We start from the raw sequence: 27571 nt of genomic DNA, 5'->3' as shown, positions 1-27571 counted from the left end.
TTATGAATACTGTGATTTCAGACAAACTTATTTTTTCACATACTGTTTTTGGCCTACTAGTATGGAAGTATGTGAATCGCATACTCTCGAATAGTTACTTATTTTGAAAAATGACTTCACGACCGCTAAAAAAGAATGTTATATATGGTATGAGTCTGTAGTATGAATGTAATCTGGATGTGCTACATTCGTCATGTTGTCATTATCATGTGACCTGACAGTGTCAGTGGCTTTGCTTCACTGCTGTTTACAAATCCTCTGCCGTTCACAAAGTGTCCATCATATGCACACTTCAGAATCTCATCAGAAGTAGTAGGTCATCCGGGTACATTTGCCAACTCTGTAATGAGTACTGTGAATTCAGACAAACTTATTTTGTCACATACTGTTTTTCACCTACTATACAGAAGGTAAGTATGGCATTTCGGATGCAGCCTAGGTCAAGCTTAACCAATGACGTTCAGAGAGGGAAAGCTGGACGTCATCATCTGGCTCTGCAGTGAGCACCACTTGGATAAGTGCGAGAACGCCATACTGTTGCTATGGCTACAACGCGATTTCGGTTAAAGAGCTTGTAATCTAACTTTTGTGCTTACTGAAATATTTGAAAGTCCAACATATATATGTTTAAAATGTATACATACTTTCAAGATGAACCCACTCAACTTTTTGTTTTGACTTCCATTGGTGGGGATTTTTAAGACTCCCCCACCGCACCCTGTCAACATTGTAAAACGTACCATTGTAACACCTGATTGCCTTCTAATTTTAATATTACATTAAATATTACATTACACGAATAGCCTTGCATTAATTTAACACAATACATGTAGGGCTTTAACAGTTTTTTCCACCATTAATGGTGGTCAGCGATTAAACAAATCATTTAAAGTGCGGAGGATCAAATGAAAATAAGAAAAACACGTTTATAGCGAGTTTCTTACCTTATCTCGACGCGTTTGCCCTGTAGTTTTTTAGCTGGTGAACTCTGGAGGAACGTTTCCTGTGTGCGTTCCTTCCTTCCGTCTTTCCTTCAACACCTAACGGGACAGGTAGCAGCCAACAACTGACACAGCAACTCTATCGAAGGATATTTAAAGAATATGAGACTAACGTAAATTAAAAGTGCGAGTGCAACGGCAGACACGAGAAGCAATTTGAAAAACACTAAAAACTAAAAGTGTCTGAACTAAAAGGGTCCAGAGGGCATGCTGTTTGTTTTCTGGGCTCCGGGCGGTCTTTGTGTGTACCTGCACTCCAGCTTCTGGGAGACAGTGAAGACAGCACAGAGCAGTCCTGCCGCTAGCTTATGGGCGGGGCCTATGCGCTGAGGGCGGGGCCAAATGCTGCTCTGTCTTATTGTGCTCCCTACTGTCCAGTTGAAGGAGTCCAATTTTCAATGCAATGCCGTGAGCTAAAAATACAACATTTGTTATGTTCTATGTAGTGTTTTTATCATTCATTTGTAAATTACTTTCTTAATCGTAAACTGTCAAAGAAAAAAACATTATTTGCATATAGTTTAAAAAAGAGTTTGACCATTATAGAGGAAGGAACTCAAGTGCAGGAGTGAATTATTACAAAAAGTCCTTATTCTGTTTTGTTCAAACAAAGGCTTTTAATGTAATACCGGTAACACTTTATTTTACAGTGTCCTTGTTACATATGTTACAGGTAGTTACTATAGTGATAACAGTAAATTATGCATAATTACATGCAACTAACCCTCAACCAAACCCTAATCCTACCTTAACCCTATAAGTACATGTAGTTAATAAATATTACTCAGTACTTAAATATATAATTACTGTACACTGTAACAATGACACCTTAAAATGTGTACACTTATTTCATTATCTTTTTTATATTCTTACTTCATTTTTATTTAAAAGGCATTTAACCCTCTGCTCTTTGCATGTCGGTCAAAAAAAGTATTTCAATGAAATTAATGTACTATATTTTAGTTTTATAATGTTTTTTATTTAATATTTTGTTATTTTAGAGAATTTTTATGGTACTAAATTATATTTACACTGTATTTATAATCCATTTATTCACTTTTTGAGCATAGACCTGAAAATTAAATGTCGTAAATCTTGAATTCTCTGCACAGACTTAAGTTTGATCTCTTTTCAAAGATGACACTTGGCAGATTATTGCTGAAGTGAAAAAAAATGTATATATTAAAAAAACGTTTTACTCTAAAACTGCAAGAAAACCCAAACCATGAATCTAAACAATTTGTGTTCCAAATTTGAGCTTGATATCTCCAAAAAATTGCTTTCAGTAAGAGTTTGTTTGGCCGCAGTACCAAAAGTTTTCATTAGATGAAATTCGTCTCCCATTAATTTCCAATGCAGTCTTTTTTGACTGCGAGGAGCACAAGTGTGACAATTTTTTTTCAGGGCCATTTAACCTGTTTGAATCATGTCCATGATTGTGTGTGTGTGTGTGTGTGTGTGTGTGTGTGTGTGTGTGTGTTCACATAGCAAGTGCCATAACCTAAAAAAATATACATATTTTTAAATAAAAAAATAAAATTTGTTCAACAATTCTTCTAACTGTGGAAAAATGTAAAAACTGTTAAATCAAGTTGTGCTTTCAAATGAATAGCTAAGTTAGTACTAATACATAATGCATTAAATAGTGGAAGTGAAGAACCAAGACTAAAAACTAGTCTGTTGTTTAGGTTGCAGCAGGATAATTGCTTACCCTGTCATTTTAGGACCTGTTCAAATAAACTGGACACCTATCCTCTAATCAACTCATTCATCTCCAAACTCCTCTATTTGTCTGTGGTACTTGTGGATAACCATGCAGGCATCTTTATTTTCTATGAATCTGGAGTCAAAAAGGTCTGATAAAAGGACAGTAGCTAAACAAAAGTTTTAAAATACCAAACCCCAAATACCAATTTCATTTTATTTAATGAGGGAAAAGGAAAGGAACAGACTACCCATGAATTTGAGAAAGCCAACACTGTATTATTCAACCGCTTTCTTTTATCGCCATCTAGTGATCAACATGGTGTAGGGTGAAAAAAGAAGTTTTGAGTTATGCAACTTTTTGTTCCTATTTCAAAGGAAAGGTTATCTGAATAATTACCTCAAAACCTAAAACATACCAAGCCACATTTTGGGATTAACACCTTAAGAACTAATCATTGTGACTTCAATTTGTAAAAGTGACTAAGGTCACAGCCAATTACTCCTTATCCTTGATGACTAAGAGCCTGTTCATTAAAGGCCCAGACAATGAAGGGAATTACTCCTCATCAGTCTGGGCAAAGATTGTGTTCCATTTAGTCATGACAGAGCCAAAATCATAGTTAATAACTTTCACTTAACTAACTACTTACTGAGGAGGTTTGCCTACATTTTGCTTTTATTTTCCAACGACATACATCTTACGTTACAGTGGTATAAAAATATGAACGATCTATGAATAAAGGCCCGTTCATACAATAAACGATAATTAGCTTATATAAAGATAACTTTAACGATAATACACATAGCGTGCAGCGTGCACACCAGCGGACGATATCGTTCTGTTTATTCTAAGCGCGTGCTTGCCTACGTTAGTCATCTGCCACTTTAAATGCTCGAGCTCTTTAAAGCAGGGTGGATTTTGATTGGCTGTCAATGTTTTTACCGTTAATCAGCTCTGTGAAGTTTTCATTATAGTTGTGGTGTGGATTCTGCTATTTTTTATATTCTTTTATATTAGATCTTTATTATTGTTGTTGTTGTTATAGTTATCGTGCTACGTGCTTTGTGTGAACAGCCTTTAAGAAATAATTTTGACTTGCAAAAAAATTGTGCCTCTTAAAAAAGACACAAAACAAAAAACAAATAGGGGTTCCAGATCACTCTAACTACATGATAAAAACGTTTGATTGCTGCAATGCTAAAACAACACAATTTCATTTGTGGTAGCCTATTTTGTATGATTTGCATGAATTCAGGTAGGAAATTAATGAATCTGTTAGGGTTAGGATTCGGGTTAGGGTTAGGGTTGGGGTTGGGGGGGGGGGGTCTGTTTCTCTTACTGAAATCTCTTTTCCTACTTATTAAAGAAATTAAAGACATGCAACGCTGCATCAAGTTACATCAGCTTTTGAGAAGTAACTTAGCTCACATCTTACATCATACATGTTTGGCACAGTCCCCCAGTTCAGCCCATAACTCAATGTCTGCTTTGTGCAGATTTGTCTGAGATTTAAACAGATAACTAACATGCAAGCGTTGTGCTACTGTTGCAAGCAAGACATCTGATTCATGCGAGACTGAAAATGTAGGCTACCTAATAAAAATCGGACAATTTTCGAGCTTTTTTTCAATATCTTTAATGTATTTCTGATGCACATTCAATGCATGGATTGCTCATTTACACAAAGAAAGAAAGAAAGAAAGAAAGAAAGAAAGAAAGAAAGAAAGAAAGAAAGAAAGAAAGAAAGAAAGAAAGAAAATAGCTTTTTTTAAGTGGACTGTATGCCTTTAGAATTTATGGTTTAACCCAGCAGCATGGGTGTGTGTATCATTAGGGGTCAGAAAAAAGGTAATAAAGTGGGTAAATTAGGTAAATGTGTTGTAAATGCATTTGATGAAAAATTTAAAAGTTGCATAAAGAAAAAGTGATTAGGATAGCAAAAGAGCTCAGACCAATAAGCTCAACAAAACAAAAAAAAATGTAAAAAAGACTGATTACCACAACATTCAGAAAAAGCTCGGTAAAATAATAAAAGTTCGTTTCAAATAGTAGCCATTCCTGCACCGCACCCACGGCCTGAAAAAGAATTCAAGGTTTGACGTGGCAGTGTTGGGGGAGGATTTGAGCATGTCTCTGCATCCCCCGACAGAAGAATCTAGAAGGAATGTTGACAAAGATGGAAACCTCCGTAATTAAACCAGTTATTTTATATATCCTGAAGTTATTTGTGTAGTTTTTTCGACAAACAGTCTATTTAACTTTTATACTCTAGCATAAAATGCACATTCTGTTCTGCAAAACACTGCCAACTCAGCAGAGCAAATCTAGGCTCAGTGGTAAAATGCAACACATTATCATCTTCCATTACACACTTGATGCCAATATATATACGGTTTTTCGCAGGTTTTAATAAAGAAGACACTTGTTTAGTTGCAGAGTTCAGCAAAAAAAATGTTTTTGCCGATTTCAGAAGGCTTTAGGACCATGCAGTGGTGGGATGTCAGAGTTGAGGTCATTGGATCCAGAGGGAGGGCTCTCCCAACTTCTCCAGCAAAGCCAGACATCCTCATTTGAATAGCCCAGTTCCAGCTTCTAGAAGTTTCTTTCCCGGACTATAAAGGCCTCTGCTTCAAACACTCTGCAGCAAAGCAGCACCCGAGAAAAGAAGAGGAGCACTTCTGAGAAAACAAGAGGAGCACATCCAAGAAAAGAAGAGAAACACATCCAAACAGCTGTCCAAGGTAATTATTGGGGAATGCATGGCTTTATTTTGTATGCTAAAAACACAGGGTCAGAGAATACTTTTTTTACTCTTATTATATATTTATATAGGTTTTTTTTTTACTTCTTTTACATTTTTTAAATGTATTTACATGCAACTTAATCCATAATCAACTAAGGTTGGTAATGATTTAGGGGAAACACATTTCTTTACTTTTGTCATGCAAAACAAGTCAAAACTAGTTTATATGCATGCACAGTTAAAGGATGTGTAATATTAATAGTTGTTTTATATATATGTTTAGTTTCTTCTTAGTGATGTAAATTTGTGCAGTTGTTTTTCTTTTTTTCTTTACACTAAACTGTAAAGAGTGATCAAATTTTTCCATTGGGAATGGTTTTATGCTATCACTCAATCAGTGCAATTCACATGCGGGTCTACTGTGGAAGTTCTGATTGGTTGAAAGTTTCTCCCTAAGATCCTCTAACCGATAAGAAGAGTCTACGTGTCTTTCTTTCTCTGTGTGCATGAAGTGGCAGCAGTGCAGACTTCTCAAATTTCTGCTTCAAATCGAGCCTTAATTAGGACGAGAAGCAAGGAGTTCAAGTCACTGATTTTGCATGTGACTTTGTTTTGCACTATAACCAATGTACATAAATATATTTTTGTGTAGATTACCCAAATGCACCTCTTGTCTTTCAGAGTGAAAATCGCAATCGTTGACAACTATGAATATGAAAACGTATCAAGGTATCACAGATGATAAAAAGCAACATACAAAGAAGAAAACAATATCTGAATAATCAACCACGCTGACTTACATCTTGTGCTTGATAGTGAATAAGGACACATAACATCTTACAACCAACTTTACCCTCAAGCATAGTTTTAAATCGTAATTTCAACATGCAACGTAATCTCTATAAGCAGTAAACTGTTCTGATATTTAATTAAAAGTGATGTGTCACATTTCAGAACTTTAGCAAATAAGCAGGCTCATGTTAAGCCACGCATTCCTGTCTGATTAGTCATTGCCGTTGCTTTTGTTTAACTCGCTTGACCTAGAAATCATGGCCTACAAGCATCATTTCTGGAGGTTTACCAGTTTAGGGTACATGTAAAACTTAAATTAAAAGACAAAATTATTTCAAACTGATATAAAACTCATGAACAAACTATTTACTATGCAGCCTTTTGTTCCTAAAACAAACACATAGACATTTTAAAATTAGCATTGGTGAAGAATTGGTGAATTTGCACTCAGTATCACTGATCTCCCCTCTTCTCCTCTAGGCTTTCGTTACTACCCAAAAATACAGCAGGCATGTGGGCGTCCAACCTCATTACTCTATGCCTTTTGGCTGTGGCCGTGTCCGGTGAGGACAAAAAGCTGAGTGCCCATGCAACCTCCATGGCAGACACCAGCGCAAACCTGGCCTTCAATCTCTACCACAACGTCGCCAAAGAAAAGGGACTTGACAACATCCTCATCTCTCCTGTGGTGGTGGCCTCCTCTCTGGGCATGGTAGCCATGGGAGGCAAATCCTCCACTGCGTCCCAAGTGAAGAGCCTATTGAAGGCTGACGCCCTGAAGGACGAACATCTGCATACAGGCCTGTCCGAGCTTCTGAGTGAGGTGAGCGACCCCCAGGCCCGCAACGTCACGTGGAAGATCAGCAACAGGCTGTACGGCCCCAGCTCTGTCAGCTTCGCAGAGGACTTCGTCAAGAATAGCAAGAAGCACTACAACTACGAACACTCGAAGATCAACTTCCGTGATAAGAGAAGCGCCATCAACTCCATCAATGAGTGGGCTGCCACGTCCACTGCCGGAAAGCTGCCAGAAATTACCAAGGATGTGAAAAACACAGACGGTGCTATGATCGTCAATGCTATGTTCTTTAAACGTGAGCATTTATGTTGGCTCTTTAAAATTAAGATAGATATTTGTATAGTTTTAGGAATGTATTTAATTATTCAATTATATTTATTATTGACCTGGGAAAAGCCCCATTTGTTATTTTAGGATGGATTTTTATTTGAATAATTCCAGGATAGTCTATTTCATATATCGTCAAATTTAATTAATTATTAAATTATTGCTAATTATAGATCTGGAACGAGCCCCCAATTGTAACGTCCTGGCTTTTTTAAAAGTTGGAATGGACATTTACTCTGATAGTTCCAGGAATGTCCATAAAATTATATTATAATAGAGAGCAAGGCAAAAATAACAAGAAAACACAGTACTGACTAAAAATGTTAATGTTTGTTTCTATTTCCACAGCCCACTGGGATGAGAAGTTCCACCACAAGATGGTTGATAACCGTGGTTTCCTGGTTTCCCGCTCTCACGCGATCTCTGTCCCAATGATGCATCGCACGGGTAAAACCAGCAGCTTATCTTAAGGTCTCTTACCCTAAATCTACTACCTACAAAAGAACTCAACATTTTTTAACTTGGCCTTTTACAGGCATCTACGGCTTCCATGAAGACACACAAAACAAGCTGTTTGTGGTCAGCATGCCTTTGGCACATAAGAAGTCCAGCATGATTTTCATCATGCCCTACCACGTGGAGCCTCTGGAGAGACTGGAGAAACTGCTCACTCGCCAGCAGCTGGACACCTGGGTCAGCAAGCTCGAGGAGAGAGCCGTCGCCATCTCACTGCCTAAAGTTAGCATGGAAGTCAGCCACGACCTTCAGGTGAATTTTTGCTATATAGCTGGTTGCAAACCACAACTAAAATTTTAAGCATGATGTATGAACTTCTTTTTCCTTGCTTTGCAGAAACACCTGGGAGAACTTGGTCTCACTGAGGCTGTGGACAAGTCTAAAGCTGACCTGTCCAACATTTCTGGCAAGAAAGATCTTTACCTCGCCAATGTCTTCCATGCCTCTGCCTTTGAGTGGGACACGGAGGGAAACCCATTTGACACCAGTATTTATGGTAGTGATAAGATCAGGAACCCCAAGCTCTTCTACGCCGACCATCCCTTCATTTTCCTTGTGAAAGACAACAAGACCAACTCCATCCTTTTTATTGGCAGGCTTGTTCGTCCAAAGGGTGACAAAATGAGAGATGAATTGTAACTTTTATGCTATTTGAATTCTATTTTACGGGGTTTTAAAATAGTATTATTGTTGTTAAAGGTGTGACTATTACCTCATGAGCCCATTCCAATGGATTATCTGTGTTTAGACAATCTAAGTCAACCTGTCAGTACAAAACCATTGTTTTAAGGAGATTGGTGATATACATCAGGAGCAATGCAGTCCTATAGGTGAGGAATTGGAACCCTACAAATGTATACGAAGGTTTGACATCAATTAGTTAATGTGCATTATTCAATCAGACACTATGCTTACATTAAGTGTAGTGTCATTGATGTTAAGCTGTAGTATTGTGGTATTTATGATTGTGTTTGTAGAAGCCCTCTTTATGAGCATGTGAGATCTGTGTAGGGTTTGCCTTATCTTTAATGTTTAAAGGGGAAAAGGTATAGTCCTATGCAAGTGTTCCTCAAGCACAATTGTAGGTAATCTGATTTCACTTCCATCAAGATTTTCTGACTCCTGCACTGATGCCTGTCTTCTAAATTCTCCAATTTGTTAGATGTCATGTTTCATTGTCTTTATCTATATCTTTTGAGAAAGTGTGCTGATTTTTTTTAAATCAATTTTCCTTCTGTTTATGTTTTTTCAATAAACTGAAATGAAAAATATATATTTTGTCCTGGATTTTTTTTTTTAATTATATGTTTTAAGTAATGCTTCAAATAAATAAATACATAAATATATAATAATAAAATAAAAGTCACACTGTCATGAATGACTGAAAATCAATAATGACAGATAAAGGCACAGCACATTGTCATTGCTCTGTCAAGCCTTATAGTTTAATCCCAGTCATTCCGCCTGGTTTGATGTGACCAATTCCTCTGTGAGCTGGAATGTGGAGCTTAATCTGTGTGTTTATTCCACTGAGGGCTTAAATTGTTGTCTCACCTCCTCACCTGTTAGGAGACATATATTTTCCAGACAGCCTGCTGTCTTTATGGCACCACCATAAACCCCCAAACCACAAAGAGCACATTTGATGTGGAAAATCAGTTACTTCCTTTCACACTAGCAGACCCATCCTGTAGGCTGAATGTGTTAATGAGAGGACGTATACAAAGGACGGGTTAGAGGCTGGAGTGAAGGGCTCTCATGGTGATATGGCCAATCGGGAAAGGTTAAAGAAATAGCCAAGAGATTTGGTCAAGATAATTAACCAATGCGTAAACATTGTCAGGATAACCCTGCAGACTTAATGTAATATGCTGTTCATAAATGAAAGCAACTTGTTTAAGGGATATGATTAAAGAGAATATTCAGCCTACTAAATGTACGGGACCTACTGAAGGACTACAGTGCAAAAACATATATAATAGGGCCATCTTGTGGTAAGCAACAAAACTGCATGCAGACATGACGTCCTGATGTTCTCGAACATTTTGTTTGTTAGTCCTACCCTTCTTTGAGAAATGTTTCTCATCAAAAAATGATGGAACGACAGACGCACGATCACATTATAACTATAATAACATAAAACAAAACTTTTATGTATCAGGGGTTTGTTAGACACAATTCATAAAGCATAGCCTACTCTTTATGGCACATCATGTCACACCTTTCTTGCTTACCTATAGGCCTATCGGTGAGAAAAAAAATCGGTTGGGGGGCTGTCACTGCTTAAAATGAAGGCTAACAAGTCACTAATTATCATTTCAAAGTCAACACATTTATTATTCCTTCTTATGGAGCCAGATTGTTTCAGTTTACCCCTAATTTTTAATTAATGCATGAGCTATCAAACATGCTGCTAACATGTAGCCTAGTAGCATAGTCGTAGTTAAGGATAGCTCTTCATTGGTTCATGATTAGTTTATATCTTCAAATAGTATTCAGAGCAGGCGCGCTCAACTCGCAAAATAGTTTATGGGTGCGAGTAATAAAAAACGTTTATCAAAAGTAAAGATGAAAAACCGCACTCTCAAGTTCTATTTTCATACATTTATTACTACCATGTCCTCACAGACGCGTTTCGGCCTAAGCCATTGAGAGTGCGGTTTTTCATCTTTACTTTAGTTTATATCTTCACTAATCATGAGTTCATGTTGAAGTAACTATAATTCAGATATTAGTAGGCTACATGAATATTCATGGATTGAAAATAAATTGTCATTCTAAAAATACAAATATTTTCCTTAAATAGCATGTAGCCTACTCCCTAACTACATGCCTTACTATTCTCATATCATAACTGTGATGTTCTGCAAAACAACAAGCTTTAAAACACATTTGGGTAGAGTTGGGGTAAAACGCCCCCTACTGTTTTTTTCCCCAAAATAACCTATAGATAAAGTCACTATATGTTTTTGTTGTTGCCTAAGTTGAAAAAAAAGTGATGTAAAAGTATTCACTGTGAAGCTTACACTGGCGACGTACCTTAGAGAAAACTGATTTCAGGGTAGGCGCCTAAGTGATCTAATTTTCAGTCTGTGGGGTAAAACGCCCCCAGGGGGCGACGCTTTCCACTATCTGTAGTTATCATGGTCTGAACATCACATCCTTTGTTTTTCCATCAAGTGTAATCTAGCTAAGTGGTTGAATAAAAAATTGTGAACTTTATATTTTAAAATGACCTCAGGTTAGCACCAGCTAGCTAGCTAGCTAGCTAGTTAGCTAGCCAGTTAGTATCGATAACAATATTTTTCAAATAGACTGATTTTCAGCATGGTTCATTAATAAATAGGCCTATTCATATTTATCTACTGTTTCCCCACTGATGACAGCAGCATTCTGAGCAGAAGCTAGAGCAGATGCACCTCAGACGCTCTTAACAGCAGTAGTTGAGAAAGGATATCTGTGTTCCCTGCGTACTACTGATCAAATACCGGTTTGTATTTCAGTAAATTAGTGTCCAGTTCAGATGCCTAACAAATTCATATTCACTTTTCAGTTAACTAATGGCAATGATATTTTTATTGTATCATTTGCAAATGAGCATGTCCGGAGGAATCTTCCAGAAATTCACTCACCACAAAACGGTGTGTATCGAGTGTTGCTTCGAGAAACTTTGAGAAACTCTCCAACAACTTGGTCAGTATCCCTTGACACCTGGTCCTGAAAGCAATCCACTGCTCTCTATGCTGGCCTGGGATGCAGATTCTTGGAACTTTACTTAAAAGTCACTATGGAAGTCAATGGTGGCCCAGAACTGTTCAGTTTCCCATATTCTTTAACATATCTTCCTTTGTGTTCAACAGAACAAAGACATTTGTACATGTTTGGAACAACCTGAGGATGAGTAAATGATGACAAAATTTTCATTTATCCCTTTTAAGACAAGCCATTATGCATATGTATATATGATTCTGAAGTTTATTTTAGAGTCAAGTTTATTTTGTTTGTTTTTAATAGTCAAGTTTTTGACTTTGGAATTCCATAAACTGTTCATGTGCCACAAAGGCAAATTTCCAGACTGGAAAATGTGTACTTGGGCTTTAAAATGTGTACTTGCATTGTCGCAACTAGCTTGTTTGGTTAAATAATTGTTCTAAGTATTAAATACTTTTCACATTAAATAACTATTGAGTTTTAAATAAAAACATCTCGATCAAGATTTGTCTCTTGTCTCTATGGGGTACAAAAGAAGGATTTCCAAATAACTGATTTTTCAATGAAATGTTTTAATTTAAGTTAAAGAAGCATAAAACAATTTTTTTAAATGTATCCATTTCATCTAAACTATTTGATCAAAATTGAGTTGGACCAACACACTTAAGTTGCTCATAATTGAGTTGGACCAACTCACTTAAGTTGGTCAAAATTGAGTTGGACCAACACACTTAAGTTGCTCATAATTGAGTTGGACCAACTCACTTAAGTTGGTCAAAATTTAGTTGGACCAACTTAATTACATTTCATTGCATGAATTAGTTTTTTATGAGCTGGGGCTACACATATTTATTGGCTGGAAATCCATGGATCATGACTTTCCATTCACGCTCTCTGTGAAATCATCTTGTCTTTGGTCTATTTGGTGTTTGTCTGTCACAAGCATATACATTTCATTGTAGACAGGAGTTATATAGAAAGATTTTAAAATGGTGAGCAAACAGCATTTTAGATCATTTGTTCCTCCCTGCCCTCGCTACATCACGGGTGGGGATACACACGATTTGTGTGTTGTTTGTCTTGGAGCAGAGCATGCACTGCCAGCTCTCGAGGGGTCTGACTGTGTACACTGCGAGCAGCTAACGTCAAGGATGCTCTGCTCCCGCCGGGCGCTCTTTGAGGAGAGCGCATAGGCTCGTGTTCCTCGAGATATGCATTGCATATAATGTGTGCTGGTCAACTAGTCTAAAATTAAGAATATTTAAGATTTAAGATAGACTACTTAATTTATTATTCCAATATCCAATTATTATACTAAATCCCACAGAAAAAAGGGCTTCTATTTGTGATGTGCTGTCTTTGCATTTGAACATTGCACCTTTTAAACAGGACACGCATTAGCTGAATAAATGTTAGCCAATTACAAACATATTTATAGAAAACAGTTGACAATGAATATAGACAGGAGTCCAATAATAGCAAAACGAATCACTTATTCTAAAAACAATATCAAGTATAAGTTAGACGAATCCGACATATAATGTGTTAACAGTAAAATGTTCGTCATTTAACGAATTTTAAAAACCCAGTGCTATGATTGGTCGAACTCTTCTTCTTTAGCTGTTGCTTGATTTGAGGACTGCGCGTGCACAGAGATAGAGTGACAAATCGTACCAGCGTACTTTGAGGTCAAAATGCTTATCCGCTACGCAAAATGCGTACAGGTTGGCAGGTCCGCTCCGGTGATGTTGTTAGCATCTAGGTAGATGTTGAGGACACTCCTGCTTATGAGGAGCTTATGGGGGTTGTGACTCGTGCCGTGGCTACATTATACATCGACTGGCCAGCAGAGAAGCAGGAAGTTCGTGATAAAAGTAAGCTAGAAAAACACTTCCTGCCCTCTAGATCACAACCTCCTTGTCGGGGCCTGCCTTTTTCCCCCCGTTCTCCACACTGAGGTGGGCTGAGGTCTTTATTTCCCAGACGGTCAGACCTCAAATTATTCCTCAATCCTAGGGCTGAAGGAACATTGCTATGGGCTGATGCCTACGGTAGCTATCTACCTAGCAATCTCTCCCTTGAGTCAGCATCATTCCTGAAGGCCCAGACGTTACCCACCAAGTCGGTCAGAACAACTTCGGCTTTGGTGTGTAAAGCATATTCAGCGGCAGGTCAGGCCGCAGCATGCCTGCACACCATGTCCATTCCTCAGGCATACCAGGATGACCTGCTAAGAGACCTCGATGATGAGGGCAAGGGTGTGGGCCAGGACGCATTTAGAAAGCTGTGCCGGGCCACAGATATATCTCTCCGGGCAACCAAGGAGACGGCCAAGTCAGTCAGCCGGTCTATGGCAGACCTGTCGGCTACGGAGAGATATTTATGGCTAAACTTGTCTGGTATGAAAGACAAGTTTTCTCATGGATGCCCTGCTTGCCCCTCTGGCTCTTCGGCGATGCTGTCAACTAAGTTGTTGAGAGGTTTCAGGAGGCAAAAAAAGCTGGTGGCGGTGTTCGAGAGACATCTCCCTCGCCGCTCTCAGATCTCTCGCCATCTACAAGCTCCTCACATCGAGAGCAACAGAAGCAGAGTCTCGCTACCCTTCCTTTTGGCCTAGCCTTGTCACCTCGCACTTTCACAAAATTCAATTCAAATTTATTTGTATAGCGCTTTTCACAATACATATTGTTTCAAAGCAGCTTTACAGAAAGTGCATTTCAGAAATGTACATAGAGAAATACAGTTAGTTAATCGTGTATTGATTTAGGGCATAAACATATCGCCAGCGTCGAGTCGTCTCTTCACAGGCGTCGAGTCGTCTCGTCGCCCGTGATGCGTGGATGCAGCACTGGCTCCGTTGCGACTCCATGGGCATTCGCGTGCTGAAAATCAATTGTGCTTTCGCGTTTCGGCTGGAGCCAAACATAATAATCACATAATGATTATTTTAGGTTTCAGACATATAATAAACATAAGTGCTAGCAAAAATACATTTAAAATTCATTAAATACACACTGATGTCTATGGAACTGGCAATAATAATCCTTTCAATAATAATTTGACAAACTGTTTTATTCATATCAGATACACATTGTATAGGTGACTATAGTTTACTCTATTCTTCTCTCAGTTTATCGGTCACTTACTTTAATGTATTTTGGGAGAAGTGGTTGAATTTATGTGTTGTAAATCCGACTGTTGTAAGATCCGATTCTCTGAACTGTGGTGCAAACTATCATGGTGGTTCCCATCAGGCATTATATATCAACTAACAGGGTCATTATAAAGGTGTTTAAATGACAAAACACATTCACTTACACATATTTGAGAATCAGAATATCAGATAGTTCATGATATAGTTAACAAATTTGTGAATATTTTGAATAAAAAAAAGGAAAAACTAAATAAAACCGTTTGATTAACAGAAAATGTAAGTTAGCATTTTAAACAGCTTATAAGGCAGTCAATCCCTCTCAGATAAACCCAGCCTACATGTTTAATACAACTTAAACTGCAAAGAAACTTAAACATTTCATTTTATATCCAGTACAAGCACAAGTGCTTCATCAGAGAGAGAGATAGGACCCTTTATTAAACTGATTTAATACGTCAAATAAAAGCAGTTGCCCTGTTTACTAAATGTATGGCAACTAATATGAATTATTCTGCATAGTATAAATAATTATTTTTGCATAAATTAACAGAACTCACAGAATTATTGCATTCCATTTTGTAATTTCTCTTAAGCAACTTCTTAATCAGCAAACACACAGTCACGTTTCACAATTTTCATGAGTCCAGAGACAGCTTACAGCAGCCTTATATTTGTAATTGCTTGGTATCAACCAACCTCAGTCAATTTGGCTTTTGCATAAACATCGCTAGAATATCGCATTTGGTCTTAGCAACAGATGTCCACTAAGCTTCGTCAAATCTGATTATGTCACTACACTGTTTTTTGGTTAGAGAAGATCAAAGAAAAATAATTAAAGCTCCCCCATGAGTAACATATGGATGAAAACACAACATGTGAAACCTCTGTGAAAAAAAACCCCCAAAACGTGGACTCGCCTTTGGTACGGGATGCACATGGGGCGGCTCTGGGGCCAAAACAGATCAAGTGTTAGACATTGGGAAAGAAACACACTTTCACTGACTACCTGTTCATCAGCTGCCATTTCATTAGCGCTGTTGTTTCTGCTGTGCTGGGCAGAGTCGGATTAGACAGACGACAATCAATCCTATTAAAGTAGTCTTTGTAAGCTGCACTGAAACACACATGCTCGAATTGTCCTTTGTGTCTCTCCCATGCAACTTGTCATGTGTCTTTCCTTCTTCGTCAGTTTTAACATCCTTGCGCTTCTCAGATTTTGGGATTGTCCACTTGTCTGTTGGCCTTGCGAAATATTGACTTGACCTCCTCCGTAACCATGTCTTGCCAGTTATCTCTAAAAGATGAAAATTGATGTAGAAAGTTATAAATGATAACGACAGACAGAACTGAAGATGCATTTTAGGACTTTGGTAAGTAATGCACTTCACAACAACTAAAAAAAAAAATACACAGCATGCACGAATACACGGACATGCAATTAGTCCAGCACAATTAATGAACACCATCACGGCACAAACCCACCAGAAGTAAACCTAACCACATGACAAATACAGCACAACATGCAAGATACTACCTCCTTGCAAATAAGCTATGGGTTCATGCCTTTTTCTCAGCTTTCCTTCTCCTGTAAGCCTCAATGTCCTCAGGTCTCAAACCATGGTTGTCTTCCCTGATGCATAAATCCAATTATCCCATTTGTAAATAGTATCCCATTCATAAGTACAACGAGAATTATTCTAAAGCACATAAATTAATCTGAAAGTGCAATTTATTCGGAGAGAGTAAAATAAAGGGCAATATAATGAAAAGGTCAAACTGCTTTACATAAATGTATATATGTTTACAATATTTTAAATGCTAAGTTTATTTAAAATATTTCAGAAAAAAATTATATGTAAAATAAATGGTTAAATATTATTCAAATCTTACCCTGGTTTGATCTCTGGTGGTTTTGGCAAAGGATTAGTAAAATTAGATTTTCCAACAAGCCAGTATGTCTCTTCAATGCCTTTCCCCTAAAAAAATACATAAAAATGTATTTAAAAAAGCTAAAAATATCCACAGTAAGTTAGTGCTTACACTACCATTTAAAAGTTTGGAGTCAGTTTAATGTTCCTGAAAGCAATTTAAAATATTAATTTTGCAATTTAAAAATAACATTTTGATAAAAGTGTAATTACTCAGAAATCATTTTAATTTACTGATTTGCTGCTCTAGAAACATTTCTTATTATTATCAATGTTGAAAATATTTTCTTTAAAAACAGCATTTATTTGAAATAGAAATATTTTGTAAGATTATAACTGTCTTTACAGTCACTTTTTCACAATTGAATGCATCCTTGCTGAATAAAAAAATCAAACTGACCCCGTACTTATTAACAGTAGTGCATATTAAGAAATTATTTTGTTCAAATATAATTGAATTAATTATGATTATTAAAAGCGTTTGTTTTAGTACCTTCAGCTCAGTCTTTCCTCGAAGTTCTATTTTGTAGCCATCGTTCAGTGAGTGGAGAATCTTCACTGTACTAATGTTCACATGAATTCTGTAAGCTGATGGAAATTATGTTTATTGACCGATCTTCTCATTACATTATATCACATCTGTAAAGAAAAATATCTGAATGGAACATACGCAACCCTGTAGATTCCATACGAGAGGCGGTGTTGACTGTGTCTCCAAAAAGGCAGTATCTAGGCATAGTTAGACCCACGACTCCAGCAACACACGGCCCTGGATAGAGAAGAAACATGATAAGATAAAGGATGCAATATTTTATAACTACATATTTCACCAATGAAATTGAATCTGTCAAAAAGATTACATGAGCATTACAAGAGCTTTTTCATAACATTGCCACTAAGCAGATAAAAACAGCTGGAGATTGAGAGGCTAACCTGAGTGAATGCCGATCCGTATCCTGACTGGAACTTCTGGCATGTGCCGCATCTTGAAGGATCCCACGGAGCTGAGAATATTGAGGGACATGTTGGCGATCTCGGCTGCGTGCTTGTTGCCGTTCTTCTTCGGCAGCCCGGAGGCCACCATGTAGGCATCTCCAATGGTTTCAACCTGTGATGAAGATGAGTTAAATGGCTTTTCATGGAAATCGATCGGCATGTTGTCCTGGACATCCAAGCCAGTGTTATTTTAGTATCATTGAGATACTATTAAAGCATCGAAGGCATTTGTCGCCATTTTCCAAAAATAACTGTAATAACATTGTAATAACCCTGAACCAAGCTTACCTTGTAGACATCGTGGCTGCCCAGCACAGCATCAAATAGGGAGTAAAGGTCATTGAGCAGATCTACAACCTCAATTGGATCACTAAGGGATGAAATGGTTGTGAAGCCTACAATGTCACTGAAGTAGATGGTGACTTGATCAAAGTACTCTGGCTCCACAGAGGCACCGGTTTTCAGAGCTTCTGCCACAGAACTGAATGAAAATTGAAAAGAAGTTTAATCCGACATAGAAAGATTGTTGATCCAGGAACATGTCTTACTTGAGAAGTGTGCTGGAGAATGAAAACACTCACGGAGGAAGCATCTCAGCCAGAAGCTTCTCAGTCCTCTGTTTCTCTACCTCCAGCTCTTCTGTTCTTTCCCTGATCAGGTCCTCCAGGTTAGAGGAGTACTGCTCCAGCATACGCAACATGGAGTCAATAATATTGGTCTTTTTGCCCTTGTTGATGAGCTTGAACTGAGAACAGACCATTAAGATGCATTATGAAAAAAATCTTTAGATGTAGTTGTCTTTTAGACACATGCCAAGAAACTTTAATTAAAGTGTCTTTATTTGTAATGTTCCTGAAATCTGGAAATACTGCTATCCATACATGTTGTCATATTATAAATAGAATATATAAATACACTATACCATTCAAAAGTTTGGGGTCAAAAAATTTTTTTTTGAAAGAAGTCTCTTATGCTCACCAAGGGTTTATTTAATCAAAAACACAGCAAAAACAGCAATATTGTGAGATATTATTACAATTTAAAATAACTTTTCTATTTTAATATATTCCTGTGATGCAAAGCTGAATCTTCAGCATCATTACTGCAGTCTTCACATGATCCTTCAGAAATCATTCTAATATGATCATTGGGTGCTGAAGACACATTTCTTATTATGTTTTTGTGGAAACCCGTGAATTAAAAAAAACATTTTTCCATTGAATGCATCCTTACTGACCCCCAAATTTTAAATATGAAAATAAAAATAATAATAAAATAACACATGAAATAAAGCAATGTAATAATAAAATCTAACAAATATAAAAGCAATAATTATTACAATAAAATAATCAATTAAAATAAAATGGCTGGCCTAATATTTTGTAGAATCATTATACAAAGTAAGCCAGCATTTTAAAATCTACGTTCCTTAGATCCTAAGGCTTTTAATTCTGTTAGCCAATGCACTCCAAGCTCACCTGATCAAAGATTTGATCAAAAGCAGGCCTTCTATCAGGCTGTTCACACCAGCACTGCTTCATTAACTGGATGCATTCCAGTGGAGCTTGATCTGGAGCTACAGTGGGCCTGCACATAGGCGGAGGTTTCTTCACCTTCCTTATTATCTCTGTTGATGCAATAAACATGTCACTGATAATACCTGCCCAGTTCCTGTTATCACAGCCTGTTTACCAGTTCATCAAACTAATACTGTAAGAACAGTTTATTTACAACCAACCTTCAGGAGTCAAGCCCAGCATACAGTACGGCGCTCCTCTGACGACTACTTCTTGAAGTATAATCGCGAAGCTGTACACATCTCCTTTACACGTTCCTTTCCATGGACTTTCCGGATCTCTGAGAAATTCAGGAGCTGTCCAGAATAGATCTGAAAGGCAAAGAATTGCCTTATTATGTCTTTTTTTCAATATCAGGAAATTAGATGGAATAAAAGTGAGATTTGCATTGTAAATAAGTCTTTTTTTAATTAAGACCCATACCCTCTGGATGTGGGGTCTCCTTTGGAGCTTTCTGGGACTCAAGAATCTCATTGTAACCATAATCAGTGATCTTTAAGACAAAACGTCCATCAACTACACAATTACGAGACTTCAGGTGTCCGTGAGGAAATTCCCTGTGGTGAAGATATTTCATGCCCTATTGGATGGGTAACAGAAACCATCAGATTATAATGCAGACAAAGACAGATATTATATTGAAAGTGCGTAATGGATTTGAAAATGATCTGAAGGTTATTAGAAGTTCACATTTTCATAATATCATAACATTCGAAAGTACCTTGATGAGATCCAGCAATAAAGAGGATTTAAACATCCAGTCCAGTTTGACATCTTCATTTCGAAGGAGGTCATGTAGACTCCCACGAGAACAGTGTTCAGTGACGATGGCAAACATCTCACAATCAGTGAAGAACCCCAAAAACGGATTGACATTTTCATTCCGTAGGTCCCTCATCTGGGAATTATAAATATATGATAGGAACCGTCACTCAAAGAACAAGCTCATACCAAACTGTTAGTTTTAAATGAAAGGTTTAGAGCCAATACCTTGGTGAAAATCTTAGTGGTGCTCTGTTTAACCTCCTTGAAATGTCCTTCCTTAAACTTTTTTAGCCATACCCAGTCGCCCTGCAAAGATCAAACCGGTTTGCATTTACATTTGGCAGACACTTTTATCCAAAGCAACTTTCGCCCAAGTTCGCCCAAAAATAAAAATAAATTGTTCTCAAGTTGTTCTAAACCTGTATGAGTTTATTTCTTCTGTTGAACACAAAAGTAGATATTTTGAAGGATGTGGGTAATCAAACAGTTGCTGGTCCCCATTGACTTATAAAAAAAATACTATAGAAGTCAATGGGGACCCACATTCTTCAAATATCTTTGAGAAACTCTGCTTTAGAACAACTTGAGTAAATGATGACAAAAAAAAAATTTGGGGGGTGAACTATCCCTTAAAGGTACACATTAACATTTTATCGAGCTATCGAGCGTTGCTAGCGTACTGTTTGAGCGACAGGAAAGTTAAGATAAAGACATGGTGTGTTCAATAAATAAAATGAAATGACACATAAAGTCACCTCATAGACGGCCACGTTTGAATTTTCATGTGTTGCCGTTGCCGTGCTGTTCACAGAGCGGGACCGGTCACCATTGCTCTTCTCCTCAATGTAACTTTTTGAATCGCTAAGATCCTCAAGGGTGATTTTCTGTGAGCAAAGAGTGCATAATAAATGTAGAAAACATAGTATAACATTTTCAGAAAACCGCGCTTAATGCTTAATGATGAGGTGACGCATACCCTCTTGCTCAGCTGCGGGTTGATGAAGGTCAGGTCCTCAAGCGTAAGCAGGATTCTGTTGGGCCCTTTGATCAGCTGGATTTGTTGGATTCGCCTCCTACAAAGATCAGACAAGATCAGGTACAACTTCTTGTACCTTCTATATATTCATAAAATGAAATAAATCATAGGTTCTATTGCAAAATTACCTTATGAATAGAGTTAGGACAATACAACCAAGAACTATAATGAAGACCGTCACAAACGCTATGATGACGTATATTAATTCTACACCTAAAACACAAGAGAATGAATTAGCTGACAAACACAGAGCATACAAGTTTCAAATTACATGTAAATCAATATGCATCAGTTCACGGTGGACATATAAAAACAACGTCATTGATTAAAAGTGAAAAAGAAGGGACTGTTTTATTTTTTTATTTATCTTTTAATAATAATAATAAAAGTTACACATAATACATAAAATGATATGCACCAGTTAACAATAATCATGTAAAACAGCAATAATATATTTGTTAGCAAGATTAAAATAAAATATTACTGTTTAATTTTAATTATTAATTTTAATTAATCATTCCTTAAAATTAACTTTTAAAAAAATAGTAATAATAACATTGATCATTTACTAAACGACATTGAGCATATTTGCATTTTGCTATTTTTAGCATAAAATACGTATTCATATTTCTTGAAATTATTTGACTTTGACTTTTTTAATATTGATCATTTACTAAAAATATTGAGCATAAAAATACCAATTTGCTTAAAAAGCATTATACACAACTGCTAATGTAACTATGACACATATATAGAGGCTGAGAGAAATGAGTGTAACTTTTAAGTGTCGAACAATTAAAAGTCAAATATCTGTTTCTCACTGAACAACATTGTGTGGGTCTGTCGTACCTCCTGTGCAGATGGCGTCGGGATCAAACCAGCAGCTGGAGTCTGAAGGTGGAGGTGAACCTCCAGGGAAATGAATGGACTTGTCAGCGAACAGCACCATGTCCGAAGTCAGGTCTACTTTAAAACAACGATACAGTTGAGTTCCCCAGCCATCAGTATCCAGGATCACGAAGTTTGTCTGCCCGTTCCCTTGGGCGTCCGTGCGGATGTTCTGGTTGAACCCCGAAAATGTGATGTTCCTCGTGAAGAAGGCCAGGTTGGACCCGGAGAACCACTTACCTGCTCTTCTGGCATTGTGCATGGACTTGGCAAACAGGTACAAACTGTTGTAGATTGTACCAAAGAGAGGAGAGACCTGAAATGCAGCAGGATATTTTAATCGAGCATTTAACGCGAGTGTACAAATAAGATTCATAATGTGTCAAAGTGCACCACCCACACCTGCTCTGGCTCTTGTGACACTACCAGCTCTCCGAGTCGTTTGGCCATATTGAACGCTTCGTTGAATGACATCAGGTCTGACTCCACGGTGACGGTGAGCACAGCGTCATAGGCTTTGCGCAGTTTGGTGTTGTTCTGCAGTGGGAAGTAGGTTGTGTTGGTGTAGGGTAGGCTGTACAGGAGTGTGTCGTACGGTATAAACACATATCGACCATTTGTCAATCCCATGTCATAGGCCTTCATCAGGAAAGAAGATTGTTGCTCTCCTCCAATGAGCGCTGAATGCATGCACATAATGATGACTGAAACAAATATGAAAACTGAATTAATTCATGTTGAATTTTAAAAGCATTTAGGACTAATATACGGTCTAAGCAGTAGGTTTTATCTTAATATAACATGCTTTATTTAAATTCTAAAAGGGCCATGATCCGAAACTTTTAGTTTGACAATTGAAGACAAACCTTCAGTCAGTGTGTGCACTGGAAAATTCCACATACATTCGTTTCACATTTAATTGAGTAACAAATGTAGAGCATGCTTTTACACATGTCTGAATAAATGCATGTTATGTTTTTTTGTTGAAGATAAATCTTTTGACAATTCTATCAAAAGAAAGTGAAAATGATGAGAGATTAAGTAAACTTTAAGCTGTCATCTGTTTAATCTGTTTAGTCACATGAGCTGTATTTCATTAACTATAGGATTTTGAGTGAAAATTCCAATTACAGCTATGCTTGTTTTTTTTTTTTTTTGTTAGTTAGTTAGTTTTAAACACCTAGTTCTCTCTCTCTTCCTAAAATAGTTTTTGTTCCAATTACCTGTACATATACAAATGCTTAAAGTAGACAATAAAACCACAGTAAAGTTATAATATTAATAGAATAGTTATATTTATATATATTTTATATAGTATTTATATGTATTATAAAGATATTTGAAAAAAATAATAATGAAAGGTTGACCAGGAAGAGTTGTCATGTGTTTTAAATGTTAAAAGGTTCCAATTTATTAAAACAATGGTTTGTAAAACAATTACATTATTGTTTTAGTGTTTAAACATGTCATCTTAAAAAGTCTTTCAGGTTTATGTCTACACACACACACACACACACACACACAAAACTCTGAGAAATCATTGTAAAATGTGTGGCAAATAGCCTTGTAAACTCCTCCCCTAAAATGAATGTTCATGCTAACAATGCGAATCTATAAGTCCAAAACACTTTACCTTTTATCTCCCCTGCGTTTTGAATGCTCATCAACGTGTTCTCCAACATAGTGTCATTATTCCCCATGGACGCAACAATGCCAACAGGAAGGCCCTGGTTTCTGAGAGCACTAGCCAATTTGGCAGCCGTGTCGATCCATATATCCTCATTAGAAGACACGATGCCTATGTTAGCCCAGCTGAAATACTTAAGCACCTTGTAAAGCACCCGCGTCGGAGATGGTAAAGTCCGGGCGAATGTTGGGTAGCCCTGGACCCGGTCTAACTCATAGTTAATGCACGCCCATGAAAATATAGACTTGTCCCAATTCTTACCCATGAGCAAAGCGGCATTGCAGTATCCTGGATTTGTAGGGCCTACAAACGCATCAACTACGTTCTCATATTGTACAAATGAGGTCAATGCTTTTGATGTCTCGCAAGCTTCCTGAAGGATGACAAAGTCCATTGTACAGCCCAGGTCTAAACTAAAATCCTCGTTTATGCGGCCAACAGCCAGTCTGGACGCAATGGAAGGAAGTGCTTTAGAGTAATAAGGGTCACAGTTCCAAGGCCCCAGGACTCCTACTTTGAAAATCAGGCATTGGACACAGCATGGGAACGTCAACACACCAAGAATGATCCATAGTGTAATGCTGTAAAAGGGAAGTGTTGAGAGGCTGTGTCTGCTCCTGAGGACAGGGCAGCAGGGGTAACTGGATAACTCCCATAAAGCACCTCCAAATGGGAGGTGAATATGTCGCATTGTCCTCCTTTTGAAGCCGTTATGAGAGATGGACGTCACAAAGAGACACCTGGAAAACAGCAGAATAGATAATAGATCATTTTCGAGGCTAAACATTCAATATATAGACTTATCTGTTACATAATAGCTAGGCTGTATATTTTCTACACAATGTAAACATTTCAACTCACTAAAATTGAAAACTTAAGTTCAAGTTTTTATTTATTTTATAAAATCAAAGCCAAATCTACCACCAGAAGTGATACGATCATTTGTCCACTCTAAATGTAATAACTGATGAAGAAAATAAAGTTAAACTATACGTTTAGAACATAGTGGATTTATAATGTTTTTGACAGGAACCATTTTTGGTTTTGGCATCACTGAAAAAAATGATTTTTGCTGCTTAATAAAAATGGGCTTAAGCAACACAATTTCTATACATTTTGTCCTAACCTAATTTGATTGTGTTCAATCTGCTTAAATATATGCAAAATTTAAGTTTACTTAATCCGTTTGTGTTTGATTAGGCTACATGAATGATTTGTGTTGCATTAACTGAAACTGGGCGGTGCTTGTTAGTTCCCAGCATGCTTTGCATATGGCTGAATTAAGTTGAAATTAAGTGTTATTTTTGTGTTTGTGTTTTTGAGAAAATGAGACAAAGAGAAGACTTGATAGAATGTTCAATTACATTGGAATTATTAGAACCATTTAAATTACATTGTAGTTACATTGTGGAGAAGAGTGGAGCATTTGGTTATGCTGTGGATTTAACTACTCTGGCTGAAGGAGCATGTAAATCTTATAGCATTTAAGATGCTAATAAGTGCTATTGCTAACTATAGTCTATCGACTCAATTGTGTTACACTAAAATAAATGAAGTCTTATTGAATGAGTGAATATATGAATTTGAATACCTGAATCATATCAGGGAGCCTTTTAAAAATTCACTTTGAGACTACTTAATTGGGTCATTTAAATTGACTTAATTCCATGATGTTGAAGTTACTTAATTGATTCATGTGGAACCGATGTACACTATTAAATCATGTAAATCCAACACACTATTTTTTTTCCAGTAGTATTATCATATTTTCTTAGGTTATTGTTGTATTGTTTAGTTAAAATCTGCATACACTAGAAATGCAACAAAAACAATGTAATTCCAAATGTGTATCCACTTACAGTTATGCTAGTGCACAAAATAATAATACACATTGTTAAATAAAATATCATTTAGAAATTGAACTTACCATTATTCATATGGGCCTCTTGATGCATGAAAACATTTCCACAAAGTATTCACTTTTTCTTCCAGTGGGTTCTTTCAGAAAGTAGATGTATATCCTTCATAGAGTTACACGGTCAACTTTCACGACGGTTTTCCAGCATCAGTCGTTCCGTGGGCATAAATAAATGTGAGCAGATCTCAGCTCACAAACAACAGTTTGCTGAGGCTTGTCAGTGGCGTTGAGAGATTCAATTTAAGCACCCTGGAGAGCTACTTAATGCCTGCAGTCATCAATAAAGGTGTTCTTTTGCACCTTCACAATTCACACCTAACGTTCAGCGACATTTTCTAGCTTTACTGTTATAAATATTGCTGTACAGAAATTCTCGATAGTGTTGTCAATTTGGGCTAAATTATTTACCTTAGTTTCGTTATATCGCAGGTTCCTGGAATCCTTGACGATTTCAAAAAACAACAAATACATTTTATAGTAAAATAAAATGGAAAGCGATATTCGATATAAATCTCCTTGAAAATATCAAAAGGCCTAGATGTTTCTCTGTTCAATGAAAGTCCTTTGAAAGTGACCCGTGGATGAATCTAATCCATACTTGGTCAGGGACAAAATAAGAGGATTGCAGACATACGTTAACGCTTCAGACCCGCCACCTAACTGACTGAGCTAGTCATGAAATCAATTAGTTACCTTTATAAGAAAAATGAAGGAAATATAAAATATTGTTGTTAATGCACATTATGGTGTAGGCTACAGTCATCACAAGCGTTAAAGAAGACGAAGACCTTTTGATGGGCTGAAAAGAATAATTAGTGCACTGAACCAATCATAACGCCATACTAAGTGATTTTCATTTTATTTTAGGCTACATTAATTTATATTTTATATTCGTGGTAAAAGGTAGAAATCGTTAAAAAACGTAAGTGTAAGGATTTTGGAAAATGTGTGAATTAAAACAATAAAAAGTAATAATTGTATTGTTCAAAACAATAAAATATGTTAAAATAAGTTTGCAAAAATGTTTTTATTATTAAAAACATGCCTTGTATTATTTATGAACACCATCACTGTTATTATCATTATTTATGAATAACAAGGCATATATAGATCAGATCATTATGCAGGTTAAGATGTAATATTTGTGTGTGTGTGTGTGTGTGTGTGTGTGTGTGTGTGTGTGTGTCTGTGTGTATGTGTGTGTGTGTGTGTATGTATATATATATAGGCCTATATATATATATATATATATATATATATATATATATATATATATATGTGTGTGTGTGTGTGTGTGTGTGTGTGTGTGTGTGTGTGTGTGTGTGTGTGTGTGTGTGTGTGTATGTATGTATGTATGTATATATAGATATATATAGATCACATCATTATGCAGGTTAAGATGTAAGATTTGTGTGTGTGTGTGTGTGTGTGTGTGTGTGTGTGTGTGTGTGTGTGTGTGTGTGTGTGTGTGTGTGTATGTGTATATATAGGTGTGTGTGTGTGTGTATATATATATATATGTGTGTGTGTGTGTGTGTGTGTATGTATGTATATATAGATATATATCGATCACATCATTATGCAGGTTAAGATGTAAGATTTGTGTGTGTGTGTGTGTGTGTGTGTATATCAGATCATTATGCAGGTAAGATGTATATATATATATATATATATATATATATATCCTATATATATACACACACACACACACAAGACTTGACAGAGTCTTGTTGAGGGTCTGAATGATGTTTCTTCATGTTTATTTTGGGGTTAGGTGACAAGCATGACAATGGCTTGATTTGGCAGACAAAAGCTTCAAATATTCATGTTATACACCTTCATTGCTAATTTTTCAAAGAAACAAAAATGAAACTTTATGCCAAACTACAATTTTTTAGCATTTTATTTAAGTTTTTGAGCTCTCGTCTTTCATATTTAAAGTTCATATTTAAGGTTGAGCAAGGTCTCAGCAGCCCATTTCCACCTCTCTCCATGGAAACCCCCTGGCGTATGAGCGTTTATGCA

The 27571-nt window shown here is 36.8% G+C and overlaps 3 protein-coding genes across 8 annotated transcripts in view; 1 reads left to right on the top strand and 2 right to left on the bottom strand.

The window, feature by feature from the left end:
- gdpd5b (glycerophosphodiester phosphodiesterase domain containing 5b) overlaps positions 1–1280 on the bottom strand; it is a 59544-nt gene extending 58264 nt beyond the window's left edge. For 3 of the 4 annotated variants that reach the window (XR_014628796.1, XM_084419529.1, XM_084419528.1), the window contains exon 1: positions 945–1266. The gene's annotated coding sequence lies outside the window, so the exon portion shown is untranslated. Of the gene's footprint in view, positions 1–944 lie in introns of all 4 variants that reach the window. The other variant, XR_014628795.1, reaches the window with a different exon arrangement.
- Positions 1281–5179: 3899 nt separating this feature from the next.
- Positions 5180–9150, top strand: serpinh1b (serpin peptidase inhibitor, clade H (heat shock protein 47), member 1b). 3 transcript variants are annotated; one of them, XM_084419766.1, is made up of 6 exons: positions 5180–5450; positions 6134–6181; positions 6725–7338; positions 7719–7817; positions 7906–8138; positions 8223–9150. In XM_084419766.1, exons 3-6 carry the CDS (start codon positions 6756–6758, stop codon positions 8523–8525), a joined length of 1218 nt encoding a protein of 405 aa, XP_084275892.1. In that variant the 5' UTR covers positions 5180–5450; positions 6134–6181; positions 6725–6755; the 3' UTR covers positions 8526–9150. The 3 variants fall into 3 exon arrangements, with proteins under 3 accessions (XP_084275892.1, XP_084275893.1, XP_084275891.1); XM_084419767.1 differs by lacking the exon at positions 6134–6181 and having other exon boundaries at positions 5362–5450; XM_084419765.1 differs by lacking the exon at positions 5180–5450 and having other exon boundaries at positions 5972–6181.
- Positions 9151–14237: 5087 nt separating this feature from the next.
- Positions 14238–26217, bottom strand: gucy2f (guanylate cyclase 2F, retinal). Its single transcript, XM_084418815.1, has 19 exons — positions 25556–26217; positions 23575–24368; positions 22344–22645; positions 21903–22257; positions 21182–21266; positions 20994–21090; positions 20773–20901; positions 20243–20323; positions 19974–20150; positions 19676–19832; positions 19414–19563; positions 19154–19302; positions 18257–18420; positions 17964–18156; positions 17613–17787; positions 17350–17448; positions 17173–17267; positions 16642–16727; positions 14238–16045 (listed from the first exon to the last, which is right to left on the bottom strand). The coding sequence occupies exons 2-19, from the start codon at positions 24317–24319 to the stop codon at positions 15961–15963; spliced, it is 3324 nt and encodes a 1107-aa protein (XP_084274941.1). The 5' UTR covers positions 24320–24368; positions 25556–26217; the 3' UTR covers positions 14238–15960.
- Positions 26218–27571: the final 1354 nt, after the last annotated feature.

This window comes from Rutilus rutilus, assembly GCF_951802725.1.
Source record: "Rutilus rutilus genome assembly, chromosome: 9".
In the NCBI taxonomy this organism is placed as follows: domain Eukaryota; kingdom Metazoa; phylum Chordata; class Actinopteri; order Cypriniformes; family Leuciscidae; genus Rutilus; species Rutilus rutilus.
This window is presented reverse-complemented; position numbering and strand designations above follow the sequence as displayed.